At 35.7% G+C, this 12,458-nt stretch overlaps 1 protein-coding gene across 1 annotated transcript; it reads right to left on the bottom strand.

The window, feature by feature from the left end:
• Positions 1 to 6,055: 6,055 nt before the first annotated feature.
• HOXA2 (homeobox A2) lies at positions 6,056 to 8,903 on the bottom strand. Its single transcript, XM_075315334.1, has 2 exons — positions 8,186 to 8,903; positions 6,056 to 7,679 (listed from the first exon to the last, which is right to left on the bottom strand). The coding sequence occupies exons 1-2, from the start codon at positions 8,556 to 8,558 to the stop codon at positions 6,940 to 6,942; spliced, it is 1,113 nt and encodes a 370-aa protein (XP_075171449.1). The 5' UTR covers positions 8,559 to 8,903; the 3' UTR covers positions 6,056 to 6,939.
• Positions 8,904 to 12,458: the final 3,555 nt, after the last annotated feature.

Here is a 12,458-nt window from a genome sequence, read left to right as displayed (position 1 = left end):
GTGTATTTATCGCGTTTCTGTGGTCAAATGCAACTTTGGCAAAAGCAATTTCTGCCAGAGGGTGCGTTTTGAACTGCAACTACCTCGACGCAAAGTGCACACATAGCCTAAAAGTGAACCTGTCAGGTGCAATATGTACCCAGTCACACAAGCAGTTCTGGGTGTATATTGTTAATCCTTTCCCAACTGTCCCAGCATCTAGTAGTATACATAAAGAGATATTTAGAAACAGTATTTCTAAAGATCCCAAATGTTATGCTAATGAGGCCAGGGACTAGTCGCAAGAGTGTTAGCTTCCCTGGCTAGTCGGCCCCCTTAGAATGTAAGCACTCCCCTGTGGGTGTGCTAACATGCTAATGAATGCACAGTGTCAGAGGATGGTCGCGCTCATTTCTCCGCTGCCATCGCTGGATTTCAGCTCAGAGTGCATGATCCTGAACTTTCGGTCATGTGCACTACACAAGTTTGAAGCCAGGACGTGTGCCCCCGGCTTCATAGAGCACATGACCAAATTCAGGAATCATGCGCACTGAGCCAAAATCCAGGAGTTGGACTATATGGCAGCAGAGGTGAGAGCAACCATGTCTCTGACGCAGCACATTCATTAGCATGTTAGTACACCCACATTGGCATGCTTACATGCTACGGGGACCGACTAGCCAAGGAACTAACGCCCTTGCGACTGGTCCCTGGTCTAATTAGCATATAGTATGGGATTTTTAAAAATACTTTGTCTAAAGATTTCTTCATATATGCTACTAGATAAAGGGACAGTTAAGGGGGCTTTACACGCAGCGACATCGCTAGCGATGTCGCTGGTGAAAGCACCTGCCCCTGTCGTCTGTGCGTCACGGGCAAATTGCTGCCCGTGGCGCACAATATCGTTAGGACCCGTCACAAGGGACTTACCTACCTAGCGACGTCGCTGTGGTCGGCGAACTGGCTCCTTTCTAAGGGGGCGGTTCGTGCGTTGTCACGGCGACATCACTAAGCAGCCGCCCAATAGAAGCGGAGGGGCGGAGATGAGCGGGCGTAACATCCTGCCCACCTCCTTCCTTCCTCATTGTGGGCGTCCGCAGGTACGGGGAAGTTCCTTGTTCCTGCGGTGTCACACGTAGCGATGTGTGCTGCCGCAGGAACGACAAACAACCTGCGTCCTGCAACAGCAACGATTTTTTGAAAATGAACGACGTGTCAACAATCAATGATAAGGTGAGTATTTTTGATCATTAACACTCGCTCGGAGCTGTTACACACAACGACGTCGCTAACGACGCCAGATGTGCGTCACGGAATCCGTGACCCCGGCGATATATCGTTAATACGTCGTTGCGTGTAACGGGGCCTTTAGACAGGGATTCGCAATATGCACCCAGCACTGCTCGTGGTTCTCGGTGCATATTGCACCTGACAGGTTCCCTTTAAACAACCATTCCGACACCGCTGAGGCATGGAAACCCAACCTAAGGTTTCATTCATACATCCTTTTTCTCTTCTACTTGATAAAATGAATTAATTTTCATCTGTGTTTGATCAGTGTGTCCTTTTTTACCATCAGTGTTTCATCTGTTTTTGTGGCCTTCAAAAGAAAATACAATTAAATACATTTCTGTATTTTTCCTATGCATTATACAGTGAAGAACAGACAGCATATGGATGAAACACAGATGCCATAGACTTTAGACATGAGAAAATCAATTTGATGTGAATCAAATTCAAGTTGGATTTTTATTAGATTTTAAGGTCCTGGCAAATCTCACCATTTTGTAAATGAATTCTTATGAATTATCCCCCGAAAAATGCCCTCCACTTTTTAACACATTGCAGGAGATTGCATCAGTCACGGAAGGCTGACAAGTCATCAACTACACAGGCTTTCCTATAACATCTTAACTACTACATCACATGGTATAGCACAACCAATTAGGAGAGACTATAGTAGCCTGTGTATAAGCCTAAGCTGGGAATGCAGCAGCCATTTTAGGGGATGTAGAATAGTGAGAGTACATCAGAGCCCACAGCTCAGCATTAGAGATAGGAAGAGAAAGCCCTAAAATGCTGCACAAATACTCCAGACAGTAATATGTGGAATAATTGCAGCAGTGAAGAAGATGGGAGTAGTAGTTTGCAAATAATAAAATACTACAGAGATTCAGTTGATAGGGGGTGAAAGAGATAGGAGAGGTGCAACCAGCCTCAGCGTGATTTATCAGTGATATGGTGTGCTTGGCATCTGACCTTTTGCATTTGAATTACAATGTATACAATTTTATTTCTTTTTAATGCACTAAAATGTAGAAGCAAGACAGCGCAATAGCTTTTAAAGAAAAAAATCTCAAATCAGTGTCAGAGACACACTAGCTTGTCACAAGTGTCTAAACTAAATTTTTGCATTTCTTGTGCAATCATTTTTGTGATCAGACGAATAATTGTTTTGTTTGGGGGTTTTTTTGTTTTTTAAAAAGATAGGTCACCAAACTCTGAACACTTAATTGCCACTATCTCACACAGTGTGTGTAAAATATTTATTTTTTTACATTTTTTTCCTGCACATCTGTTTTACTAATTAAATTTAACATCCATACACACCAGGTTAATAACACACCCTCGCTCTTTGGTCATGTACCTACCTAGTCTTTCTTAATACATCATTTGTGGGAAAGGACTTGTGATTTGTTGCAAATTTATTCACTATGATTTGAATTTTTGGTAAAAATCACAGAACCTGGCGAATTTAAATGTCAAACTATTTTATCATTGCTGCTAGACTTGCATGGGAAAATTTGATCCTTGACTTGGATCAAAAAAGATCATTTCTGGGGTGTTTGTAAAAACTTGGTCCACAAAAAAATGACTTCCCCATAGAATATAATGGCTAGAATACTTACTATATTACAACAGGACATCTGAGTGAAACCCAATATTTTTCCTTGTTGCTGAAACCACTTTTGGTTTATTCTCAAAAACTGCAATAGCATCTTTGTACTTATGCTGTGTTTGAAACCCAGGGCCATATTCACACACAGTAGGTTTATTGCAGTAATATCTTTCACTACACACCCATTCTATCAATCTTTTGTGTCTGTGGGATATCCATGGAATTCTATAGATTTCAAAACAATTAATGGGAAAATTCTACAACAACATTGTTACATGCCCTAAAAGCAAAAGAAGGTTCTAACAACAATATTCATATATATTTTATTTATAAATATATATATATATATATATATATTTATATTTTGCATTTACATCCACAGCACATGTGGATATACAGGTTTAGTGTTGTCTCTTATTTTGCACCTTGACTTACAGCTTTAGACTATGCCAAGTTAGAAAAAAAGGAGGATAGCTGACCCAATCCTCCACAATTCTCTTATGCACACAGAAGAAAGGCTTGTAGCTGAAAGTGTTGGCCATGCTGTGTACTGGCCACCATTTCCCCATAACAATAGGCCGGCAGCTTGTAGAGGAGGGAAAGTGTGATGTCATGGGCAAGGCGGGGTTTCCCTGGGCTAGCTGCTCTACCACAACCAAAGCCTTGTGTGTCTTTTCAAGAGCTGTGCCTTTATGTATCTCTCCTTGTGTGTGTACTGATAGAGTACTGGTGTGAAGATTACAAAAAGAAGGGCATGTTCTTATTGCAGCTAGATTTTCTTTATACCTTTATATATGCTTTTATTTTTACTTTTGTATTATAATGTGTCTTATGTGTTTGTTTAATAAATACAGTAAATGTTCCACAACAAACCACTTTATATCAGTTGAATCTAATTTATTTTATTTGACTGTATATTGTAAGATCGTGCAAAGTGCTCAAGTAATAAGAATATCTTCTTGAGATTCTAGTTTTAAAGAATAAAAAAAGTGCTTACATGTATCACACGAAAATATTATCTAACAGTGTTTAATTTAATTGAATTTAATTATTTATTGCATAAATTCATTTTTTTTCTTAATATTATTGATTTCATTTTTGTAATGCTCCTAAAATAGCTTCCACATGCCTAGTTATAGACCAAGCAATGTGTCCTGTAATATGATATCTCCTGCCTCCCCTGGATATAGTGTTTGGAGTAAAAGCCTTGATAAGTGCTTAAAAAAAAAAGTTGAAGACTAAAGTAGTATAGTAGAAGCAACAAGCCTTATATTTAATATCAGATAAACATATTCTTTAAAATTGTATCTCCTTCACACTGTAAATCGTTCATATCGTGTTGTTAATCACGAGTTTCCCAATTCAATTAAATAAAAAATAAATAAATAAAAAAGAATAGCTACATTAGAAATAAAAAAAAAGTTACAGGCTTTGTCCTGATGTTGTTTTATTTTATTTTACCCGTTTTAATATAATAATTTGAGAAAAAAAAATACTTTCAATATATTTTTTAGATATATTTATTTTTAGGTAATTTATATTTATTTAATGTATATTTTATAGTCATAAATGTATATAATAGTTCAGCTACTGTTAATACACACAGAAATTCATCCCCAGTCACTAGACTGCACCTTAGACTATATATCTGTCTTTTTATATATATACATATATATATATATATATATATATATATATATATATATATAGATAGATAGATAGATAGATAGATACATACATATATATATTTTTATTTTTTAATTTTTATATATATATACATATTTATTTTATATATATATATATATATATATATATATATATATATATATATATATATATATATAGTTTTTCTATTTTTTAGTATGCCCCTAGTTTAGCCTCCGTTGCTGGTGCTCGTTTGCATAGACGGACACATCTTTTGTCTTTACTGTCAGCCACAAAGCCCTGGAATCTGTGCTTAGAATCCTGCACTTCAATGCGAATTATAATGAATATAGCACATAACTATGAAAGGAATGTCTCTTTTCACAACGATCGATCACTGGAATTCTTTTGTGCAAGAAAAAAAGAAAATAAATATAAAAACTACAATTTAGAAAAAAAAAATAACTAGCAGGCTACTAATAAAAAGAAGGTAATGCAGTAGAAGCAAAAATAAAAACTCCTTGTATAATCAGTATTTATGCTCTAGTTATCGCAAAAGATAACCAAACAAACAAAAGAATCTTATCGAATATTCGCAAAAAAATGTGCAATTCTCAGCAAGAGTTAAAAAGCAACGGTTGAGTTGTAATAACACAATCTCCTTCTGTACAGAGGACGAGCTCGCAGACACTAAATAGGGCTGAATAGGGCAGGCTCACACCATCCTTATTGCTGCAGCCGCAGCACTAAAACCAAGCTGTTGTTTTAATAGGGCAATAAAAATGAATTATGGTTAAACGCCTTGTAGCTCTGAGCTTCTGGATGGAATCCCCAGTCTGGAGCAATACGTAAGAGAGGTTTTATATTTGTGTGAGCTGCAATTGATCTCCTTGATGACATTCTCATTCATAGAAAGCATTTGATTTATGAGTTTAGGAAGAATTGCATCAAGCACATCTAGATATTATTGCATTATTGCTTAAAGCAGCCCTTTAACGTCTAGTTTGAATTTGTGCTGTGTCTACACACTCTGCATAATACTGTATGGACATCATGCATGTGTATATGTATATATATATATATATATATATATATATATATATATATATATATATATATATATATATATACATAGTGTATATATATATATATATATATATATATATATATATATATTGTGTGTGTGTGTATATATATATATATATTTATATATATTGTGTGTGTGTGTGTGTGTGTGTGTGTGTGTGTATATATATATACATATATATATATTTGTGTGTATATATATATATTGTGTATATATATATATATATATATATATATATATATATAGTCTGTGTGTGTGTATATATATTCAGTATATATATTTATGGGTATGTGCGTGCAGACAAACACATTTACACATGCATATATACTGTGTGTGTGTGCATATATATGTTCATATAATATATATACAATGTTTGTGTGTATGTGTATATATATACATATATGTGTGTGTGTGTTTGTTCGTATATATATATATATACAGTCAAAAACACATTTATAATTGTATATGTATATATATATATATATATATATATATACATTCTATATCATGCAGCTATGGTGGGGGAGGGGAAATTTGCTTGTGCATTCGTATACTAACCTGTAAGAGTGCAGATTAATTAGATCCCCCTATATTTAGACACTTGTAATTCAATTCAATTTCACATTATTTTCTTTTCCAGATCTTTCCCGGATCTTCTCACAGATTATCAACAAGATTGTATATTTTTTTTTTATTTATTTATTCATTTTTTTCTGTTATCAATCAAATTTTGCAAATCATAAAGTGGATATTTTACCATATTCATCTGTTGGTACCATTATATTTAATGAAAAAAATTAACCGATTTGTTTCAACATCCATAGAAAAAGAAAAATGATCTAGGATTTGCTTTTTTAATAAAAATAAAGTCAAACAAAAATATATATATCATATATATCTCTAATAAATATATTTTTATGTACAAACATTCCTAATAATTTTGTGAATTGTTCATTTTGTGTGCTTTTGTTTCACTTTGAATTCCTATTTGTGGACAGAAAAAAAAAATAAAAATCCAGTAACAATAAGGGTGGTAGAGGAAAAAAATATGAAAGAAACCTGTTGGATGTAAGTCTTTATTCTACACCCCCCCCCCCCCAAAAAAAATTGTAAAACAAGGCTGTGATACAAAAAAAAAATAAAGAAGTGAGAATATATTTACATATAATCACTTTCTTCTAGAGGCCTCACTTATTGCTTTCAGCGGGTTAATAAAACATAAAAATGTGTCTTGATGAAAACTGAAATGGCTGTAGGATGCAAATAATAATTAAAAAAAAAACACCGTGGCAGGGGGAGGCAGAAAATTAACCATTTTGTGTCTGGTGGTTCAGTAGTTGAGATGCTGCAAGTCAATTGTGGTAAATGTGTCTGTGAAAAAATCAAAACTGTCTGCAGAAATATCTACAGGGCTGTCCAAAGATTCTGGTAAACTGGGGGACAGTGTATCTGAGAGCTGGAGGCAGGAGTCTGAGGAGAAGACATTGAAGTCTGATAGGGAAGCCACATCTAGGGCCTCATCAGGGCCATCACTGTGGAGTCCAGCAGCTGCAGAGTCCTGGACCATTGTTGATAAGCAGTTCTGAACAGTGGGTGACTGGTGCTGCTGGAAATGTCTCAGATTTTTCTCACTGCTGGATAATGGGGAAACTGGAAAACTCTGAGGATCCCCATTGTGTGCATTCTGAGCTTGCTGCTGCTGGAAAGTGTATCCATCCCTCTCCAGTAAAGCCCCAGAGACATTGCTGAGAGCCTGCTCAAACAGAGCCTTCTCCTTATCTCCACCATCACCCTTCTCAGAGTCCTCCAAGCTTTTACACTTCCCATCCCCATTCTGGTTCTCCTTACATTGGGTCTGTCTCTTGTGCTTCATTCTTCGATTCTGGAACCAAACTTTAACTTGCCTCTCAGTTAAATCCAACAAAGCAGCAATCTCTACCCTCCTGGGTCTGCACAGATACTTGTTGAAATGGAATTCTTTCTCCAGCTCCAGCAGTTGTGTGTTGGTGTATGCTGTCCTCAGCCTTCTGGAACCACCACCACCACTATTTTCCTGAATTTCAATGATTTCTGTGAAATGCAGAAAACACAACTCCAGTCAGTCTTCACCAGCCAAGCCTAAATCATACACAAGCTCAATGATATCTCCAGGCTCTGCAATAAAATGGCCGACCAGAATACTGCAAACTTCATCCCCTCAATGCTTGATTTTACAAAAATGACATTAAATAAACAATATCCCTCTTCCATATATTTCTCTATTATGATTTTTTTTTTAGCATTCTATAAATTACACTTTGCTATGCGGATGGAACTTTATGGGTTAAAAGTTATAAATAAAAAAAAATTGTGTACAAATAATAGATTACAAACAACAAACAAAACAAAAATAAATATGAAATGTTGCATTATAAGCTTTCAAATAAAGTATAGTTTGAGCAAATCCAAGTGGATGGAGTCACAAACTTGGAGGTCATTAAAAAAAAAAAAGTTCTTAAAGTTTGTAAATTATTGAGAAAAATAAAAAGTAAAATAAAATAGTAAAAGAATAATAATTTCCACTGATGGGCACTGACCTTTGTGGCTGAGGCATGCTGCAGCAGCTGGGGCACTGGCCGGAGGTGGAGGGGGCTTCTTGGATGCCTTCTTCTCCTTCATCCAGGGGTACTCCGGGGGCAGGGGGCCGGCTGCCGGCACAGGACTGCTGCCGCTGCTGCTGCCACCATTGGGGCTGTGTTTGGGCCGGCTGTGGCGAGGGTGGCTGCCTGGATTCAGGCTGGGGATGGTCTGTTCGAAAGGAGGAGGAATAAGTGTCGAGTGTGAAAGCGCAGAGCTCTTGATTGATGAACTTTGAAATGTCTCAGCGACAGGGGGAAAGGATGTCAGGCACTCAGCAAGCGACGGCTGACTATTGATAAAGCCAATCTCTCGCTCAAATTCGTAATTCATGGCCCTCTGCTCCTGCGAAAAGTTCGCACAAACCAACGACGGCGAAAAAAAATCATAAAAATCCTGGATGGGTTTTTTTTCTAATTCACTGATTACAGCCGTATGGGGACTGTGCTACTATTAAACTATTGAATTCATGGAGACAAGGTTGAAATTGGACCGAATTGGTTGTCACATGATTGCTCCTGCCCAATGACAATTTGGGGTTTAATCAAAAGAAGCCACTGTCTGTGTGATTGATCCAAAAAAAGTCAAGAAGGAACGCCTCATTGTATGGCAGCTAGGCTTTTATTTACACATGATCCTCTAAAGCCAGGGGTAGACCCTCTGCCTCATCCCTAAATATATTATATATGTGATATTTGTGTGTGCTGCTGCCCCACTCTGCTCTGCAGCACTCTGTCTGCTCTGCACTCACACTACATTGTCTGCCAGGGAGGCGGTGTGCTCCACACAGACCGTGGAGGAGCCCAAATCTGACGCCTTAAGTCATTAACAAAGTCATCCATTAATCTTCAAAGTTCTGACACCAAAGACCCCTCCATCCTTGATACATAAGAACCCACAGCCAGGCACGATTTACATTTGGGGCTGCACTGTACCTAGGATGTGTTGTATATATATATATATATATATATATATATATATATATATATATATATATATAGCTAGATAGATCTAAACAGATATAGATATATATGATACAGTGCTCTGATCAGCTGGGCAGCCTATTGTTTTATCACTTCCACATATGGGAAGCATGAGGACAAGTCTTGATCTATGTGAACATTTTACAGCTCTGCAAAATGGCTGCACATGACAATAGGTTTCCTTTCTCTATTGATGTAATGTGTGTTTATGAATAGACAGAACAAGGTGAGTGACTTTTTTTCTACCGCACCAGATTGTGGTAAGGATAACAAACAGTATAGGTTTGTGGTATACTACCACTGTCCTACTTATAATATTATACATCTTTTCAATAATGTTCATCCTACATTACATTTTACAACTATTTCTTTTGTGAGTGTATGTATCTATATATCCGGCTCTGTATGTATACACACACAAAGATAGATAGATAGATAGATAGATAGATAGATAGATAGATAGATAGATAGATAGATAGAAACACAGTGATAGCTAGATAGATAGAAACACAGAGATAGATAGATAGATAGATAGATAGATAGATAGATAGATAGATAGATAGATAGATAAAAACACAGTGATAGATAGCTAGAAAGATAGAAACACAGATAGATAGATAGATAGATAGATAGATAGATAGATAGATAGATAGATAGAAACACAGTGATAGATTGCTAGATAGATAAATAGAAACACAGAGATAGATAGATAGATAGATAGATAGATAGATAGATAGAAACACAGTGATAGATAGATAGATAGATAGATAAAAATATATATAGATCTATATATGTGCTGAGGGAGAGAGAAATATATACAGATATAAATATATATACATGTATGTATATATATATATATATATATATATAAGCACAGTGTGTTATTTCATGTATATACCTATAGACACATAATTTCACATGTGCATATTTATACATACAAACACATCTAGAGGGTTATTACATTTGCTTCGCACATAATTTAACATCTGTTTACAGCAAATAGAATAATAGATGTATATAATGTGTCTTTACTTACTCATATCCTTCTGCTGAGAAAGATCCCCTAATAAATCAGCTATTAATCTTTCCTATCCTCGATTTAAAAGAATAGGTGACATTGCAGATAGGGTAGCAATAATACCGAACGTTCAGATTAAAAGTCAATTTTAGATGATTCCTGTAAACACACAATTTAGACTTTGTAAATCTCACATATCAGGGTATTTAGCCGCAGTTTGCAGCACTACAGGAACACAAGGCAGTATTTAGATGGAAGGTTTTTAATTTTCTTGCTTTTATTCCAAACAAAGCTGGAAGGAAGTCTGTGTGTGATCAATCTTTCTTGCCAAATGGTTTGACAGCTTCTGGCCCTAAAGATCACATTTAAAGCTTCTTGTTTCTTCCAAGATCAAATGTTACTGGGAAAGAGGTTTCAGGGAGAAATGCAGCTAAATAAGAGCTAGTAACTTCTTCTTGCTTGTTTTCTTGGAATATATTCACATAGCAGGTATGGTACCTTTCCTTTGTCTTATGTCCGAGCAGAGTCTCCATATAAAGCTGGGAATTCTATAATTCTCTGGGTGGATGGATGTGTGCAGATGAAATTGAGCTTTGTTAGTGTAATGTGTGTGGGTGTGAGGAATCCTAAAATCCAAGCTCTCTTCCCCTACAGCAGGAAACAAAGAATTTCACTGTGTTCACGTTATATCCTTTCATTGTTAATTATGTTATCAAACAAAATTCATCCAGCAAATTTACAAAAGGTGATTTCTATTATATCTATAAAGCAGGATCAAGACGCTTCATGGTTAGATTGTCCAGCAATGCACAATGTACAGCCAACATATGGTAACCAGGAGCAGCATTAAAATAATACATCATGTCCTTCAATCCAACACCCATGCCCTTGAGGATAATTATTAACACAAAAAAAAAAAGTTTCATTCTCTACATTTCTGCAAAGCCTTTAGTGAGACATAGAAATAAATAAACTATATGAATGTATATGTAATGTGTGTGTGTATATATATATAAATATATGTATATATATATATATATATATATATACACACACACTCATTGTGGAGTGAGCCTGTGTGTATATATATATATGTATATATATATATATGTGTGTGTGTGTGTGTGTGTGTGTGTGTCTATATATATATATATATATATATATACACACATACAGAAGTATATGTAGTGAGAGATATGCACAAATATATACACACACTCTTGAGTTTTGGAGCTGGTTATTATAATGCAGGACCCCATACTATATAGCCTTCTTATCCTGATTTATTCTGTGGCACAGCATTCCCTATTTGTTTTCGTAACTAATTGTTATTAATAATAATATCATGATGTACTCTATTGAGTATGTGTATAGACTGGAGCAGTACATCATGGTAGTCATATAGATAGACAGATAGATACTGTAGATAGATAGATAGATAGATAGATAGATAGATAGATAGATAGATAGATAGATAGATAGATAGAAAGATACCACATCCTATTGCTCTCAATATATATATATATATATACACACAGTATATATGTGTGTGTGTGTGTGTGTGTGTGTGTATATATATATATATATATATATATACATATATGTATGTGTGTATACAGAGACAGATTATATTACTTATAGATGTATAAAGCACATAAATGTATATCTTTAATCATTGTTTCTCTTTCTTCCTGTCTCTAATGCTCTCACACATCTGTCCACATCCTTTGATTTGTTTGATTTGGTATTTTGCCCTTTGTGTGAATCTGCTCTTTTATTTTTATGCAACAACAAAGCCACCCACAGAAATGTTCATTACAAGGGAAAAGTGTAGGAGTGAAATGTGCATTTTCGTACAATAAGCTCCAACAGAAGAGGCAGAGGGAAGCAATCATTCGGTGTGAACAGATGCCTGAGAGCTGATGCTGCAGATTGGAGCACAACATGGCGTAAGAAGCCCCTCAGCACAAAGCTATTACCTACCGGACCTCCATTATCAGCCATCTTATCAATCACCCTCACTCTCCTCTCTGGGTCTGTTCTACAAAGAAGCTGCTGGTTTCCTTTCCTACCTTTTCAAGCTGCTCTACTGAAACGGCAATTTATACCTAATACAGATTGGAAATAATATAAATGATATGAATTCCAATCCGTATTAGGATGTATATATATTGTACAATTTACGTGATATAATATCGTATATAAACAAATATACAAATGTTGATATTTTAT

This window comes from Anomaloglossus baeobatrachus, chromosome 6 (assembly GCF_048569485.1).
Source record: "Anomaloglossus baeobatrachus isolate aAnoBae1 chromosome 6, aAnoBae1.hap1, whole genome shotgun sequence".
NCBI lineage: Eukaryota > Metazoa > Chordata > Amphibia > Anura > Aromobatidae > Anomaloglossus > Anomaloglossus baeobatrachus.
This window is presented reverse-complemented; position numbering and strand designations above follow the sequence as displayed.